The sequence below is a fragment of the Jaculus jaculus genome, unplaced genomic scaffold (genome assembly GCF_020740685.1).
Source record: "Jaculus jaculus isolate mJacJac1 unplaced genomic scaffold, mJacJac1.mat.Y.cur mat_scaffold_59_1_489403_arrow_ctg1, whole genome shotgun sequence".
Classification (NCBI taxonomy): Eukaryota; Metazoa; Chordata; class Mammalia; order Rodentia; family Dipodidae; genus Jaculus; species Jaculus jaculus.
In genome coordinates, this window is record NW_025423506.1 from 375,429 (window position 1) to 394,285 (window position 18,857).

The 18,857-nt window shown below is 43.8% G+C and overlaps 1 protein-coding gene across 1 annotated transcript; it reads right to left on the bottom strand.

Moving 5' to 3' along the window:
• Positions 1–10,393: 10,393 nt before the first annotated feature.
• LOC123457476 (glucosidase 2 subunit beta-like) lies at positions 10,394–17,837 on the bottom strand. Its single transcript, XM_045141365.1, has 2 exons — positions 17,770–17,837; positions 10,394–10,484 (listed from the first exon to the last, which is right to left on the bottom strand). Exons 1-2 carry the CDS (start codon positions 17,835–17,837, stop codon positions 10,394–10,396), a joined length of 159 nt encoding a protein of 52 aa, XP_044997300.1.
• Positions 17,838–18,857: the final 1,020 nt, after the last annotated feature.

Here is an 18,857-nt window from a genome sequence, read left to right on the forward strand (position 1 = left end):
CAAAACAGAAAAGACAATAGGATCAGACCCCCCAAAATGAAGACCCAAACTATGCAACCCTGCAAAGCAAATAAAACTTGCAGAAACTCAACCTAGTACCAATAATTGTATGAATGGTATGCTCAACAGATTAGACCTACTAGAAAAGAACCTGGAAGTGTTCCTAAGACACTTAAATGACCTGAAGGAGAGTGAAAAATCAGGACCTCAATAGCCACCTGGCTATGCTCAATGAAGACATGAAAATACAAGAATGAACTCCAAAAAGCATTAAGAAAATCAGAAAATGATGTGAAGAGGGAACGTGACAGAGGGTTGGAAACTATACTTTAAAAAACAGTAAAAAAGGGCTGGAGAGATGGCTTAGCGGTTAAGCGCTTGCCTGTGAAGCCTAAGGACCCCGGTTCGAGGCTCAGTTCCCCAGGTCCCACATTAGCCAGATGCACAAGGGGGCGCACGTGTCTGAAGTTCGTTTGCAGAGGCTGGAAGCCCTGGCACGCCCATTCTCTCTCTCTCTCCCTCTATCTGTCTTTCTCTCTGTGTCTGTCACTCTCAAATAAATAAATAAATAAAATTAAAAATAAATAAAACAGTAAAAATATGAACCAAATTGAACAAGCCCAAAACTCTATAGAATAGGGTCAGTCATGTGGAGGATAGAAACTCAGAACTGGAAGACAAAACAAAAGAAACAGTTCATGGTCCAAAAGTTCAAAAATTTCTGTGAATAGAATATGTGGGAACTGTAGGATATCCATGAGCATCTCAACATTTCAGTTATGGGAATATCAGAAGGGGAATAAATACAGACCAAAGGCATAGAAAATGTATTCAACAAATTATCTAAGAAAACTTTCCCACTTTCTGGAAAGTCTCAATGTACAAGAACCTAGCAGAACTCCAAACAGATTGGACCAAAGCAGAAATTCTCCAAAACATATTATCATCAGGACTCTAAACATTGATCTCAAAGAGAAAGCCCTAAAGGCAGATAGGGAGAGACAACAAATTACTTATAAAGGAAACCCCAACAGAATTACTCAATAGAAACCCTAAAAACCAGAAGGGCCTGGAATGGAAAACTGCAAACTCTAAGAACTTGTGGCTTCCAACCCAAACTACTCTACTTAGCAAAAGTATCCCTCATAATAGATGGTGAAAGAAAAACCTTCCATGATAAAATTCAGCTTTACAACTATATGAACACAAAGCCAAACCTACAAAGAGTACTGTAGGGACTGCTCCACACAGATGATTAAAATAATGAACCTCAAGTGCATACAAGCAGCAGATCACAATAACCAAACTTTCTTTCCTGTGGCCTGGCCTGGTGTTCACACTGACTGGGCCTTGCTTTGCCTGTTCCGTTGCTCCCTCCTTTGCCAGACCTAGCTTTCCTTCCTTTTGCCTGGCTTGGCCCATCCTTCTCCCTTGCCTGGTCTGGCTTTGTTTCCCCTGTCTATCATCCCTGGTTTCGGCCAGTTCTCAATTTGCTTTACCTGGCAGTTGCCTTTCTTATAAGTTTGCTTTTGCATTATTACCTTGCCTTCTTACTTCATGTCTAATGATATTGTATCTCAATACATGGTTGAATTCTCTTACCTTTTTTTTTTTTTTTTTGATAGGGTGTCATTGTAGCGCAAGCTGTCCTGTAACTCAGTCAGTCTCCCACGCTGGGCTCAAACAGTGATTCTCCTGCCTCAGCATGCATACTACTGAGTTTTAAGGTGTGAGCCTGCTGCCTGGCTAATAACTGATAATAGCTCCTTCTTCCCAGGACATGAGTTACTGCCTCTGCTTAAAGCTGTGAAGCCCTCTGCACCTGACACTTCAGAGGCTGTCTCTGCAAGCAGATAGAGTGATTGGAACAGAGGAGATTGGCTGAGGGCTATTTCCACAAGAGGTAAGGTTCAAATAATATGCACACAGTGAAGAAAGCAGGAGACTCCCTGCAGCCCACACTCCACACTGCAGAGGTTTCTGTCTTCATGTATCAATTGTAAGGGAGCTCATGTATCAATTGTAAGGGAGCCTCAGCATTGCTTGTTTCCTGGGGCATTGGGCAGTGTGGGTAGGGAGCCCACCCCTTCCTAGAGAAGGAGACTGAGATAAGTCCAAGGCCTCACCTCACCCCTCAGCAGAAGACAGAATGACACTTGAGAATGTGACCTAAGGACAATTTAGTTGCTCCTCACAGGTAAGTACTCCGGATGAACATGGTGCCCAATTGCTGGTGAGGCCACACTCCACCCTTGCCATCTGTCTTCCAGAACCTTCCCCCTGTATGTCCAGCACAAAGTTTTTCTGTGGAGCAGGTCTCCAGCTACAGAGCATGTCCAGTTGGAATGATTGTAGAGGTCACCTTCCGAGTCCTGATTATCTGAATTGTTCTTGCATAGACTAAGACCAGTGGTATTCTTTTTGTAAACCTAAGACCACTAAGTACAACCTTTTCAGGTCCTGCTGATCCATTTCTTTGTCAGTTCTTGGCCATGTAAGTTTTCCAAAGGTCTGCAGAGGAATCGGCTTCAGTAGCATGCAATTTGAATTCCTATAATGATTAAAAATGGTGAACATCTTTGTTTCATTTTTCATTTTTGAGGGAGTGTTTTGAGGTTAATCAGGTGATCGTTTAGTGGTCATAGGTTCTGTTTACCTGAATGCCATCTGCCCTTTCCCATCACTTGCATTTCCTTGGATTGATCTTGCCTTTTTGTGGTTGTTCTTTGTAGATGTTAATTCTGTGGGTTGCAGATGACTTCTCGGAGAGTTTTGAGGAAATTCCTTCAGGGAATATTGGTCTATGCAAGTCCCCAAATTACTATTGCTTTGTAATGATATTGGGTGAATGGGAGATCAATTCTACTTGTGATCCTTATTGTTTAAAAAAAAAAAAAAAAAAAAAAAACTGCCTACCTTGGTTTTGCTTTACCCCCTGGCTTCCTTTGTCCTGCCTAGGCATGGCCTTACTCCACTGCTTACATGGCTGTGCTGTTCCCTAAGCTTGATCTCCTTGTGTTTCACCTCACCTTATCTTCCTCTAGGTCTGCATTCCTTCCCCCTTGCCTTCCTTCCACCTTTCCTGGCCTGAGCTTCAGATTGCACCCATGTGTTCATGAGTGCTGGAGAATTGAACCTAAGCATAGGTTTTGCAAGCAAGTGCATTTCGTTCCCCCAGCCTCTGTTTGTTTTAAGCAGGGACTTAGTCTGTAGTCCAAGTTGACATGTAACCCATGGTGTAGGCTACACTAGCCTCACACCTGCAGGAATATTCACAGCCCAGGCTCCTGTGTCTTGGAATTACAAGCTTCACCTAACATGCCCCACTTACTCTATCTCTTTTGGTCCTTTGCGTATAAGAAGATAAACTTGAAATTGTCACTTGATGTAAAAATTATTTTGGGGGCTGGAGGGATGGCTTAGCGGTTAAGGCATTTGCCTGCAAAGCCAAAGGACCTAGGTTCGATTCCCCAGGACTCACATAAGCCAGATGCACAAAGGGGCACATGCATCTGGAGTTCATTTGCAGAGGCTGGAGGCCCTGGTGTGCCCATTCTCTCTCCCTCTCTCTGTCTTTCTCTCTCTGTCTTTCTCCCTCTTTCTCTATCAAATAAATAAATATTTTAAAAATATTTTGTTATCTTCTCTATCTCCTGGAGGCAGGTAGCAATGCTCACCATTATTTTTGGTTGTACAACTTGCTGGGAGAGTCTCTGGGTGGTGCCTGGTTAGAAATCAGGATGCTACCAATTCTGACCTATTCTGTGCAGGACAATCAAGAACAAAGTATTGGGCTGGAGAGATGGCTTAGCGGTTAAGCACTTGCCTGTGAAGCCTAAGGACCCCAGTTCAAGGCTCGGTTCCCCAGGTCCCACGTTAGCCAGATGCACAAGGGGGCGCACGCGTCTGGAGTTTGTTTGCAGAGGCTGGAAGCCCTGGCGTGCCCATTCTCTCTCTCTCCCTCTATCTGTCTTTCTCTCTGTGTCTGTCGCTCTCAAATAAATAAATTAAAAAAAAAAAGTATTGTGGGGCTGGATAAATGGCTTAGCGGTTAAGTGCTTGCCTGTGAAGCCTAAGGACCCCGGTTCGAGGCTCAGTTCCCCAGGTCCCACGTTAGCCAGATGCACAAGGGGGCGCACACGTCTGGAGTTCGTTTGCAGAGGCTGGAAGCCCTGGCGCACCCATTCTCTCTCTCTCTCTCTCTCTCTCTCTCTATCTCTATCTCTATCTCTATCTCTATCTCTATCTCTTTCTGTAGCTCTCAAATAAATAAAATAAACAAAAAAAATTTAAAAAAAAAAACAAAGTATTGTGGAGACTTAAATACCATCACTAATCTGACTGAAAGGGGCTGATACAAACTTGAGCATCAGCTTGTGTGCATTGCAGAAAACTATTGGAAATTTGTTAGAAACTTGGTTGAATATCTGAATAATTGCACATTTTTAAACATGTGAATTGCATGTAGTAAGACTTAGGTAGGGCTTATCCATTCTACCATTTTGTTAAAGCTAATTCACTTTTTACTTTTAAGTTCTACTTTCCTTGCATTTATTCTGTCCATGTTTTATAACTTTTCCTTTTGAGTAATTAGCTCTTTAAAGTCTTCCCCTTTCTTGTTTTCCATTTAAGTATCTAGAGCCAGAGGAGTGAAGTTACAAAGAGTGATGAATATCAGAGCATCTACTTTTTGTTTTCTGACATGAAACACATTCCTACAATGTTTTTCTTTTTCATAGCCTGTTTGCTACATGTGTTTTTGAGTATCTCTTATTTTATCTATCTGGCTAATTAGTATTTCCTTTTCTAAAAAAAATATTTATTTGCAAGAAGAGACAGAGAGAGAATGAACATGCCAAGGACTCTGGCCACTGCTGACAAACTCTAGGTACATGTGCCCCTTGTGCATTTGGCTTACATGGATCCTGGGGAATTGAACCTGGGTCCTTTGGTTTAACTGCTAAGCCATATCTCCAACCTAGTTTAGTATTTCTTCATAAGTAAATGACATTTCATTTCTGGGATTATTCTCAATTGTTATAAAAATAGTATATTAATGTTTTAGAAAAAGATTTTATGTATGAAAACAATATTGTTAGCTTGATTCTCATTCTGAAATATCTCATGATTTTTTTTTTTCAGAATGTCATGACTTAACAGAAGTGAATTCAAGTGGAATCACATGATTATTTAACTCAAGAACTGGCCTTATGCTTTGTAGAAGACAGCTTCAGGTTCATTGAGATGAACTTCCAGACCAGGCACAGTTATGGAGAAAGGGATATTTATTGAAGCTTATAGATTCAAAGTTCCATAAATGGCAGAAGAAGCTGGCCTGCCTTCACAGGTCCAAGAAGAGAAAGAGAGAGAAGCACAAGCCAAAAAGCCAAAAGCCACATAGCACCTGTTAGGAACTCCAGCTAGGCACAGTTTGCACATCTTCAGATTGAAATCTGAAACACACCACCACACCTTCAGATCCACCCAGTGACACTGCCTCCAGCCAGGTGCTGCAAATGCAAACTACAAACAATAAAAAACTAAATATATTGGGGCCATCTATTCAAATTACCACAAGCTCATTCACAGGTTTGCTTTCAGAGTACCATATAAGTCATCCATCATCCACCTCTTTTTAAGACTAGGTCTTTGTTTGCACTAGAGCTCACCACCTCACCACGGAGTAGGTTGGCTAGCCAGCAGGCTTCAGAGATCCTCCTGTCTCCTTGTACCTTAAGGTCACACAAAAGCTTGTCTTTAGCCTCCCTATGCACATACACAGAAATGCTTGCACTACTACAAATATGCACCCATGTGCACACACATGCATTCACGAGTGCACACACACACACACATGCTCACCCAAACACTCCTCACATAAACACATTCCCCTTTCTCTTGTTCCTCCTGTAGCATGTGTTCCTCCTCCTCCTGTTTCTGTTCCTCCCTTCTTCTTCATTCTGTTTCTTCTGATCCTCCTTCTTTTCTTCCTCCTAATGCTTTTACACTTCCTGTTCTTCCTCCATCCTTCTTCCTTTGCACTCTGCTGATGTGACAGTCCTGTGTCCACCTGTTCCATTTTCAACAGCCACTCCATCCCCAACACTGCCACACCTATAGCTCTACTCAGTATCTCTGGGGAAGCATATCATCAACCTGTCCTCTCTCCCCTCTCTCAGCCTGCCCTTCCTTCAGTAATTCCTCTTGGGTCCACATTGCCTTTGATTAAACTGCTTTGCACCCCAGCAGCCAGCCCTGTTTTGCCTATTCTGAGTTCCCAGTGGACCTACTCTGGTAAATGTGGTTTGCAAATTTTTATGTAGTGTATTCTTTTTTCCTAAGAATAGCCTGTGGGGTGAAAATTAAATATTTTGTCTTCTGGGCTCAAATAGCCATGTAATTACTCAGTAGTCAATCTAGAAACTATCATGCACTATATGTATTTATTATATCATTATATTCATGGAGGATTGCATGACAATAAGACTTCATTCAACTTAATTTTTTATATGCTGTATCATGAACAAGTACATAACTTGTTGATATTGTCTTTGATACTAATTTAAATTTACAGAGCAGTGTTAGAAACATTCTCCAGTTACCTTGTTTGTTAATACTGAGATGCCTGATTTCCCTTGGCCTAGCTCCATAGCTACTACTTATAAAGCTAAGGAGATACGGGGGCCTTGTGATACTGTGGACTCCTAGTGCTTACCTCTCAACACTTCCTCCTTGTGAATCCTCAGGCAGTTAGCTTCAAGCCTCCTTGAGTTTTAGAGTTATGAACGTGGTCTGGGAATATAGATCGGCAGTGAGGTCACATAGAGGGGATTGTAAAACATTCATTCTCAACATCATGTGTGTCAATCAGTGTCGACATTAAGGGAAACTCTCATGCCAAGAGTCCTAAATTTATTGCAGGTAGAACATAATCTCAAAGTTAAAACATTTAAAAGTGTTTGTATTCATTTATTATTTGTTTATTTATTTATTTAATTTGATCTGGGGAGTGAAACCAGGTTCTTACTGCTGAACTCAAAACTTGAGGCCAAATAATTCTATGAAAAAGCAAAGGAGTATACAAAGTTCTTTTTAGATACATGTGGATTTAGAAATGTGACCTGTGGTATTCTTTTCATTGCCAGGAAGTTTTTCTTTTCATCTCAGATCTGAAAAGCATTAATGGTCTGGCTGAGTATGCATACTGAAAGTACGTGCTCTGTCTTAGGGAGACTATTATTGCGAAGTCCAAAAAGCAGCTCTTACTTAAAACCTACTACTGATTCAAAATTGGACACATCATTCTTTTGAAAATGTGATTTTCAAGGAGAGAAAATGAAAAGAACCAGCAAGACCAAGTCTCCTGCTGCAGCAAATGCATGTGCCACTGTGTGTGCTTGTTTTACTTGGGAAAGGTAAAGCTTTGCAAGGAAGCACCCTTAATAGCTCAGCCACATCTCCAGCCCCTAAGGACACACTATTTAGATCCATATCCATGTACTTTAAGAATCAGAATGGAATAATACACTCACAGTCCTGTTTCCAGCATTGTCTAGAATGACTTTTATTAGCATGGCTATACCAAGAATACTTTTTCTTTAAAAAAATGAAACAGGGTCTCATTTTGCAGCCCAAGCTGGCCTTAACATGACTGTGTAGTGCAGCTTGGCCTTGAAATACTGGAGGACTTCCTGTACATGCCTTTCTTGGGGTGCAATTAGAGATGTGAACCAACGCATTGCCCTAACAATGATTTCTAAGTTATTTCAAAAATGTTCTCATTCAAAAGAGCCAGGCATCTTCTGTTGTCATATTCAATAGAGAAAACACTGGACAAAAACTCAGACAAGCTGCCTTTCTGTGTCATACCCTGTCCCAGTCTCAGCTGCTGCCATCCTCCTCCATTAATGTCAACAGTCACCATACTCTTTGTTGGTTGTCCTACTGTGAAACTATTTCACACTTAGGCCTTAATGTGTAGGCTTGAAATCTCAGGTTACCTTCAGCTTTCTGCTCCAACTCCCTGTTTGTTTCTGAGAGCATCCTGACACTCTCCAGTTCTTTAATGCTTACTGCTCACTCCTTGTATTAGTCAGGGTTCTCTAGAGGAACAGAATTACTAGAATGAATTATTTTATAAAGGGAATTTATTGGATTAGCTTACAGTAGTCCAATAGTAGTTGCAGGCCTGAGAATCACCGAACCTGGTAGCTGCTCAGTCCACATGGCCAGATGCCTCAGCAGTCCCGACCTGGCACTGCAGAAGGTGCCGGAAAGCCTGGAGGCCTCCTGAGGAACCGGAAAGCCTGGAGGCTTCCCGAGGAGCCGCTGGTGTTCGATCCACGTGGGTCTTCGGTTGATGTTGGTCTTTAGTCCGTACTGGTCTTCAATCCACGCTAGAAGGTAGGGAGCAGCTCCGGCAGCCAAGTGGAAGGAAGGAAGGAAAAAAGGGAACTCTTTACCCAGAGCTTCCTTATATCAAGTCCCTCTCTGAGTGGGGCCGCCCACTCTGGGGGAAGGGCTCACCTGGGGGAAGGGCTCACCTTCGGAGAAAGACCTCCTCCTTAGTTGATCCTTCCTAGAAGCAGCCTGTGGATTACTAAACAGATCAAGTTGACAACACCTTAACTATCACACTCCTCCCTCATTCTTGGATTGTTTTGCCCTCTGTTTCTCTGGCCTGTCCTTTATGGAAAGAGTCCCACCTTCCTCTTACCATCTTTGCTTGCCTAGAGCCCAGTCCTTTCCACTGCTCTCCCTCTTTCTCTTTTCATCTAGATGAAAGAAAATGTGCCACAACATATGAATACTACTACTTTTATGGTTTATTTTCTTTCTTTTTCTTTGTTTTGAGTAAGAGATTCTTACGTAAACCTAGGCTGGTCTGAAACTCACCATATAGCTAGTATAAGTCTTAAATTGTTACATCATTATATTCATGGAGGATTGCATGACAATAAGACTTCACTCAACTTAATTTTTTATATACTGTGTCATGAACAAGTATATAACTTGTGGATATTGTCTTTGGTACTAATTTAAATTTACAGAACAGTGTTAAAAACATTCTCCAGTTACCTTGTTTGTTAATACTGAGGTGCCTGATTTCCCTTAGTGTAGCTCCATAGCTACTACTTATAAAGCTAAAGAGATAGATACCAGGGCCTTGTGATACTGTGAGTGCTTACATCTCAATACTTTATCCTTGTGAATCCTCAGACAATTAGCTTTAAGACCCCTTGAGTTTAGAGTTATGAATGTGGTCTGGGAATACAGATAGTCAGTGAAGTAACTTAGAAGGGATTGTGAAACATTCATTCTCAACATCATGTTTGTCAATCAGTGTCGACATTAAGGGAAACTGTCATAGAGAAGCAGTTCTATCACACTAAGGCATACAAGAGATTTCAACACAGTACTTGGACATTTTTTTTTTGTATCTGAAATCACCACATCATTGTGTATCTAATGTGAAGGATACTGTTAAATTGTCATCATCCACTTGAGATGATCCAAAGTTGTTTACAGAAAGCTCCATGGAAACCCAAAGATGGTTGGTTTAGAGGAAGAATGATGTCATAAGCAGGTAGTAGCCAATAGGAAGGTCAGCTTCCCAGCCAAAACACAGGATTGGCTAGAGAAAATGGCAGGAGAGTTAATAGCAGCCCTAAGTGGCTGAGACCTTGGCAGGTGAAAGCCTGCAAGACAGACTTGACAACCCTTCTTAAACCTGTCTCCTAGGTTAGAGTTGACATCTCTATGGTTCTGATGAGTGTTCATGGGAAAAGTTATCTGTATCTTGCACAGGACATTTCACATTCCTGTAGATCATCACTGTAGTGTATGTTAAAAGTATATAACCATGTTACCTCAACCTAGAGTCTCTTTCATTCCTTGTGCAGGAATGAAAGAGACTCTAGGTTGAGGTAACATGGTTATTCTGAAACCTTTACACTTGACCTGATTGGAGAAGTGACAGCAGTCTTGAAGACAAAGGATGGATTCAAGAGCACTTCTCTTTACTGGCTTTAAGAGCACAATAAAAGTTATTGTGTGCACCTTCCATGATGATGTGGTCCAAGTCTTAACTCTTTTAGTTTCCTCTACTTCTCCCTTTCTAAGGCTGTCTTGGGCCAGTTTGGATTAACATCTCTCTCCTGTTAGCCCTTTATCATGATGATTGTGTTTGCATAGGCTTTGACTTTGCATTTCAACACTCATAAACGTCATTTTCTATGAAGTTCCAGAAGCAGGAGTGTTTAGTCTACTGCCAAAATTTATTTCTACCAATGAATTCTGAGCATCACACCCAATAACAGACTTCTAGAAGATGCAGCTGATGGCAATGTTTCCTTTGTCACACTGTGTATGTGACTTTTCTGCCCATCCTTCTTTATATGTGCAATGAGTTTTTCTTCTCCTCATCTTTCTCCTCCTTTTCTTCATCACCTTCCTGCTCTATTTCCTCTTTGTCTTCCTGTGACCTTCATAACAGAGTCTCACTCTATAGCTCTTCATGACATTGAACTCTCTGTGTAGCCATAGCTGGCTTTGAACTCATGATACTAATGGCAATCTTCCTGCTTCAGCTTCCGAAATGCTAGTATCATAGGTATGATCTACCGCCCCCAGTTGCTCTTTGTATTCTCACATAGTGAAATTTATGTGGCAGTTGTAGCTTCCTCCTCTTGCTACTGTCCCTGTGGAATCTGTACCTCTAAAATTTCTGTCAGGCAGATGTGTGATGTGAGGCAAAATGAAGAAAAATAAGTAGACAAGAAAGCTAGAGTTAGAATGGGAATATGGGTTCAGGAAAGTCAGATCCATATACAAATTTTGGTTCCTTTGAGAAAGTAGCCAATAAACCAGTAAATATGTAAATACTTTTAATTAGTTAGATAATCTAAATCGGCTATGTATGTCTCTTCCTTAAGGACAAAATTTAAATGTGGTTTTTCCTTTTGTTTTATGGAATATCTCTTGTGTGTTCAACCAACAATTTATTTGTGGACTTCACATTACTTTTTATGATTCATACTTACAAACTTATGTACTTATAAATATTTCATATTTAAGTTGCATTGCTGTGATACTTTGAATACAAAATACTCTCAGGAGCCTCATCCTCCTGCTCAGTCCCTGGATGTAGGCAAACGAGGAGGTGGAGACTTGTGTCACTGGTTATGGAGCTTGAGGTTCAGTACCCAGCTCCAAGCCCAGTGTTTATATTACTTCCACCCAGATATTGACAGCTAATTTTCTTGCTGTTTCTTACCTGCTGCTTCTGGCAAGATGTGATGCCAACCTCCTATGATAAACCCTCCCTTGGAGACTGTAAGATGAAGTGAACCATTTCCTTCAGTCAAGCTGGTTAACTGGACAATAAAACAGTAATTTGAGGTGCTAAAGATTGAACCAAGGTCATGTATGCCTACACCCCATGTCAAGCAAAGGTTTTTACATAAAATTATTAGTTGGTTGCATAGCAGTGGACCATAAGGATGTCCTGTTGCACACAAAATCTGCCTTCAGCTTTAATATGTTGAAATGATTTCATGCCATAATTTGTCTATGAAGGCTACTGTCAGAGTCACTGTTCCTTGCTTCGACAAGGTACCAGAGGAACAACTCAAAGAGCGAAAAGTTTAATTTATCTCCCACATGTAGAGATCCACATATGAAAGAGAACATGTGGCACTTCGCTTTCTGGGCCTGCATTACCTCACTTAGTATAATCCTTTCCAGATCCAACCATTTTCCTGCAAAATTCATAACATCATTTTTCTTTACCTCTGAGTAGAACTCCATTGTAAAAATGTGCCATATCTTCATTATCCACTCATCAGTTGAGGGACATCTAGGCAGGTTCCATTTCCCAGCTATTGTGAATTGAGTAGCCATAAACATAGTTGAGCACATATTTCTAAGGTAATGAGATGAAATCCTTAGAATAAATGCCTAGGAGTGCTATATGAAAGTTCTCAAGAGCATCTGAAAGGGTACTCCAACCCTCAGAATACACGTTTGGACCCTGACACTCCTAATCCTTTCTTCTCTGGCTTCATCAATTTTTCGCTGGACCTATAAGGCAAAAAGAATGTCAATACATGCATATGTGTCTTACATTACTCATATTTTCACCTTTCTTTTTTTTAAAATTTAATTTATTAGTTTTCTTTTCAGTAAATACAGGCAGTTTGGTACCATGGTTTAGGCTCATCTGTGATCTACCCCCTCCCATTGGACCCTCCTTGTTGATGAAAATGGGTCTTGCATTGGGGAGTTAGCCCCCAGTTATTTGTATGATAAATGTCTCTGCAAATCATGACCCAACATGTGACTCTGACATTCTTTCCACCCCCTCTTCCACAAAATTTCCCTGAGCCATGTTGGGTTCATTTTTGGTCTGCTTCAGTGCTGAGGTGCTGGGGACCTCTGAGGCTCTGGCTCTCTGATTTGGTAGGCATTGATTCTTCTCTGTGTTGGTCTCCTTCCCCCTTGTGCTGGTATCCAGTTCACATGAAAACATCACCCTTGCTTGTTTCGCCAGTTGTCCTTGGTTACAGTTGGGCCCCTTCTGAGGTATGTTGGGGCAGCTCTCTTCTTAGGATCTGCTTCTATCTGGAAAAGAGAAGCAGATTCTCCACCGGAGAGTAAGTTAGCACCCAAAAAATTGAGATAACACATACTTTTTTGATAGACAGTATGATAGGTGTAGGCCCTCTTATACCCCGTAATTGATGGTAGCTTGATATTGTAGAGTGGGCTTGTGTTTGGGTATGGTTCTGACTTGTTTCCCAGCTCCAGCTATGGGTCTAGTACCACTGAGTGGATCAGTTAGCCAAATCAAGAGCAATTGGTTCCTCACCATGGCAGTGTACCACTATTGCACTTGTGTGGGCATCACATCAGGTTATTTGTTGCTAATTAGGTTAAACAATGCATTGCTTGGACAGATCTTGGTCGTTTCCCCCAGTCACCTATGTAGCACCTTCTGGCAGTAGACACACTGACTGTCTGGGGACTGACTCCCTCCTGGCTTCCAGGCATGTCATTCCATTTTACGCGTCAGCTGCGTATGGAGTCTTCAGCAAAAGGGTCTTACCACTGGCCTTTGGTGGGTCATCAAGTACTCTGACAGAAGTCTGTCATTGTTTTAGGAAACCTTGTAGGTTTCTCTGATCAAAAGCTCACTGTGGATGGTAGGCCCAAGCTGGAAGTGTGGGTTACAGGTCAGTGTCCACTAAGAAATTGAGGAAAAACATAACTAATATACAAGAGTTAGAGGGAGAGAGATAGAGTGGAGAGGGGGAGAGGGAGGGAGGGGGATGTAGGAGATTTAGGTCAGTCTTGATCCTACCCTCTCCAGTGTCTTGTGGTTCAGGTGTTTCCTCTAAGGGTCTAGTGAAGGTTCAGCCATTTGGTCTGACTTTTAGGAAGTAGAATTTTATCGTACCATTGCCGTTTGGGTCCGGATTACTGTTTTCCACCCTTCAATGACCCCCGCCCCCCCCTACCCTCCATCCTATTATCTAGTCCATGAGGTGATTGCTGGGTATGTAAGGTATCTTGGGTAGATTCAGGTTAGGTGTTGTAGATGAGAGAGATTATATGTCGATTTTTTTTCTGTGATTGGGTAAGTTTGCTGAGAATGATCTGTTCCAGGTTCAACCATTTTTCCTCAAATTTCTTTATAGCGTTTTTTCTTACTGCTGTATAGAATTCCATTGGGTAGATATAACACATCTTTGTTATCCATTCTTCTAATGATGGACATCTGGGTTGATTCCAGCTTTTAGCTATTACGAATTGAGCCGCTACCAACATGGTTGAGCAAATCTCTCTGGCCTTTGGTTTGAAGGTTTTAGGGTAGATGCCCAGTAATGGTATAACTGGGTAAGTTGGTATTTCTATAGTCAGCTTTTTCAGGAGTCTCCATATTGCTTTCCAAAGTGGTTGTACCATCCTGCATTCCCACCAACAGTGAATGAGTGTTCCTGCTTCTCCACATCCTCGCCAGCATTTATTTTCATTTGACCTTTTGATGCTGGCTATCCTTATTGGGATAAGGTGGAATCTCATAGTTGTTTTAATTTGCATTTCTCTGATGATTAGGGATGATGAACATTTTCTTAAGTGTGTGTTTGCCATTTGTATCTCTTCCTCTGTGAATTGCCTGTTTAACTCTGTGCCCCATTTTGTGAGTGGGGTATTTGTCTTCTTATTGTTTAGACTTTTGAGTTCTGTGTAAATTCTAGAGATAAGACCTCTATCAGTTGGATAACCTGCAAATATTTTCTCCCATTCTGTGGGTATTCTATTGGCTTTGCTTATTATATGCTTGTCTGTAAAGAAACTCTTCAGCTTCATATGATCCCAATGGTTGAGTGACTGTTTAAGAACTTGAGCCACTGGGGTTTTGTTCAGGAAGTCTTTTTCCATTCCTATATAATGGAAAGTACTTCCTAAATTTTCTTCCAGTAGTTTTCGAGTTTCTGGTCTTATGTTGAGATCTTTGATTCATTTGGATTGGAGTGTAGTGCATGGTGAAATGTGTGGATCAGGTTTTAGTTTCCAATGCCTTTAGGTGGATGGTTAAGCTATTGATTTGGGATTTTTCTGTCTTTTTTATGAAGGCATTGAGTGCTATGAATTTTCCCCTGAGGACTGCCTTCATTGTGTCCCATAATTTTTGGTTTGATGTGTTCTCATTGTCATTCAATTCCAGGAATTTTGCAATTTCATTTTTTATTTCATCCACTATCCATTTATTGTTTAAGAGTGTGCTATTCAGTTTCCAGTTGCCGTTGGGGATCTTGTTGGGGTTTTTTTTGTTGTTGTTGTTGATTTCTAGGAATATAGCATTATGATCTGATATCATGCAGGGAATTATGTCGATTTTCCTAAATATGTGGAGGCTGTCTTTGTGACCCAGTATATGGTCTATTTTAGAGAATATTCCATGGGCTGCTGAGAAGAATGTGTAGTCTGTGGATTTGGGATGGAAAGTTCTGTAGATGCCTGTTAGGTCTAAGTGCTCTATGGTTTTGTTGAGCTCTCTTACTTCCCTGTTGAGTTTCTGTTTGGATGATCTGTCTATTACTGAAAATGGAGTGTTAAAGTCCCCAGCTATGATGGTGTTGGTGGTTATTTCTGTTTTATTGTCAAGTAGGTTTTGTTTTATGAACTGTGGTGCCCCTGTGTTTGGTGCATACAGATTTATGATTGTAATATCCTCTTGATGGATTGTTCCCTTTATAAGTAGGAAGTAGCCTTCTTTGTCTGTTTTGATTGTTATTGGTTTGAAGTCAATTTTATCTGATATTAATATAGCTACACCTGCTTGTTTCTTACTCCCATTTGCTTGGAATATTGTTTTCCACCCTTTCACCCTGAGGAGGTTTCTGTCTTTAGTGGTAAGGTGGGTTTCTTGAAGGCAGCAGATGGAAGGGTCTAGTTTTTTGATCCACCCTGTTAGCTTGTGTCTCTTGATGGGTGAATTAAGGCCATTAATGTTTATGGTGATGACTGTGAGATTTGATTTGATCGCTGCCATGTTGTGGTGGTAGAGGTGTGTTGGCATTTCCATGGAATTTAATTTTTTTTTTTCTATCTACTCTGGGTTTGGTTGCTGTGACCTGGTTCTTGTAGGTATTTGTGTTTGGTTATTTGTTTCTTCTCTGTGGAGAATTTCCTGGAATACTTTCTGTAGGTTTGGTTTTGTGTTCATATAATTGTAAAGCTGAGTTTTGTCATGGAAAGTTTTCCTATCACCATCAATTATAAGGGAGACTTTTGCTGGGTAAAGTAGTTTGGGTTGGAAGCCATAGTTTCTGAAGTTTGTAGAGTTTCATTCCAGGACCTCTAGTTTCCGGGTTTCCATTGAGAAGTCTGAAGTAATTCTGATGGGGTTTCCTTTGAAAGTGGTGTGCTGTTTTTCCCTAGCTGCTTTTAGGAATTTTTCCTTGGTGTCAATGTTTAGAGTCTTAATGATAATATGTCTTGGGGAGTTTCTCCTTTGGTCTAGTCGGTTAGGAGTTCTGTTGGCTTCTTGAATCTTGATGGGCCTTTCTTTTATGAGACGGGGGAAGTTTTCTTCAATTATTGTGTTGAATAAGTTCTCCATGCCTTTGGTCTGAAATTCTTCTCCTTGTGGTATTCCAATGATTCTGATATTAGGACGTTTAAGTGTATCCCACAATTCTCTCATGTTCTGTTCACAGGAACTTTTGAACTTCTGAAATTTTTGGACTCTCGAGCTGTTTCTTCCATCCTGTCTTCCAGATCAGAATTTCTATCTTCCACTTCACTGACTCTATTCTTGAGAGCCTCTAGTGAGTTTTGGACTTGTTCACTTAAGTTTGCATTTTCTACTACTTTCCTATGTATCACTTCCATCACTTTGTCCAACTCCCTTTTCATCTCATTTTCTGATTTTCATGATGATTCTTGGAAATCATCCTTGCATTTCTTTATGTTTTCATTTAGTGTGGCCAGCTGATTTTTAAGGTCCTCTTTTTTTCCACTCTCCCTCAACTCTCTTAGCTCTCTTTGAATTCCTTCCAGTGTCTTATCATATTGCTCTAGCTTAGTGATGGTAGCATCCACATGATCATCTATCATTTGCAGCTCTCCTGCCAGTTCTAGCAGTAGGTTGGTCAGAGTTGCATTGCTCATTGCTTCCACTTGATGTTCTGGTCCTACACACTCTTCTATGTTTTGGTTAGATGTAATCCTTGTTGGACTGGGTGATCTGTCTGGATTTTCTTGCATTTTATTTTTCACGTTATTTCTTTTGCGCTGTGGCCTACCCATGTCAGTGTATGGGCAGGTAGGTGGGTGGACAGCCTGGGATCTAGCTTACTGAGAATCCAAGGCAGCCTGGGGCAGTTGCAAGCAGCCTGGGTTTTTGCTCACTCTTGCTAAAGCCGCCTATCTATAGCCTGACAGGGGCGCCAAAGTTGCCTAAATTCTCACCCAGTAATGCACCTAAGCTTCCTGCCTTCGAGCTTGAAAGGGGACTGAGGTAGCAAGCCCTGAAGCTGCCCAAACTCTGGCTGGGTACACTGGGGCCTGTAAACCGTCTGTGCTCTCCCACCTCAGGGGAGTGGGGGATGGGTGGCGATGTACAGGTAGGGGGTGGCACCTGCACTGGCGCTAGTGACTCAGTATGGACTTGTGTGGCTATTGCTGTGGGACTGGGCCTGTTGCACGTGCAATTGTACTGCAGAGGCAGCTGATGTGGGTATGGGATCAGGACACAGCAGAGTCTGACCAGCGGCAAGTGATGTGAGCACAGCAGCAGGGCATCTGGCAGCCACCTATTCCCGGCAGGTGTGGCCCCCATGGGTCTGCGAACCGAGCACCACATAGCTGGTCTACTTGCAGGATCAGAGAACAAGGACGAGGTAGTAGGTCTCAGCTTCAGTGCAGCAGGCTGGCAGGCGTGGCTGGTGGGTGCCCGATCAGAGCACAGCCTTGCAGGGCATGGAGCGTGCGGAAGGTGCGTGGGCGCGGGGGGCGGGCAGGGGGCATGGTGTGAGATGGTGCATACATGGGGAGTGGGGCACACGGGGGAGGGCGCGAGGCGTGCCGGGGCACCGGGCGCTCAGGGTAGGGCATGCGGGAGGCAGTGTGGCGCAGGGGGCACGTGGAGGGGGCGCCTGGGAGGGGCGGGGGTGCGTGGGGCACTCGGGTTGGTGGGGGGGCGAGGGGTGTGCGGTGGGCGCAGGGTGCGTGGGGGGGTGCGGGGTGCGCGGGGGGGTGCACAGGGGGGGAGCGGGGGGGCGTGGGGTGCGCAGGGGGCACAGAGTGTGTGCTGGAGGCACGGGGGGCATGGGGGGATGTGGGGGAGCGCCCTGGAGGCGCAGGGTGCGTGGGGTGCTGCGCCGCAGTGCCCGCAGGGGCTAGTGGCATGGGGTACGTGGGGGGGCGGGGTGCGCATGGGGAGGTGGGGTGCATGTGGGGGGCGTGTGGGAGTGCACTGGAGGCGCGGGGCAGGTGGGTGCGTGGTGCCCACAGGGGTTAGGGCTGCAGGGTATGTGGGGGGGTGGGGCGCAAGGGGGTGAGGCGGGGCACGCGGGGGGTGGAGGGGTGCGCGGGGGAGTGGGGCACGTGGGTCTCAGGCGGGGGGGCGCGAGGCACGCTGGGGGTGCGGGGGGCGTGGGGAGGAGGCGTGCGGGGGGCACAGGGCATGCTGAGGCATGATAGGGCGCGGGATGCCAAGGCGCACGCAGGGTGCGCCGGGCTCGCGGGGGTGGTCGTGGGGCTTGCAGGGGTAGTCGCAGGGTACGAGGGGGGGCGTGGGGCATGTGGGTGCTGCGGGGCGCGGGGGGCCACACGGGGTGCGCAGGGGCTGCCGCGGTGTGGGACGGCACGGGACACCGTGGGGCGCTGGGGCCGCATGGGCCACGTGCTGAGGCAGGGGCGTGGGCCACGGGGGTGGTGCGGGCCGCAGGGGTGGGCACGGGCCGTGGGGGGGGGGACGCTGTGCATGCAGGGGTGGGGCATGGTGGTTGAGGGCGTGCGGTGCCGCCAGGGCACGTGGAGGTTGGTGCATATGCTGCGGCAGGTGTGGGGGTCGCGGGTCGCGGGGGTTTGTACTTCCCTGTTTTACCCCAATCTGTGCCCTCCCTCTTGCAAAATGTTCCTAATTGCCCTCTAATACTTGCCTTTTTTTCCCCTTTGTATCTGGAGGGCAGCTAGGCGGTCGCCATCTTGGCCGGAAGACATATTTTCACCTTTCAAACTAGGGAGACACCTATGTGTCTACTGCCTCAAACAGACATTGGTCCTCCTGCTAGAAAGGAGCTCCCGACTGTCTAGAAGTGTCTCACTTCACCTGTAAGCTCTGCATG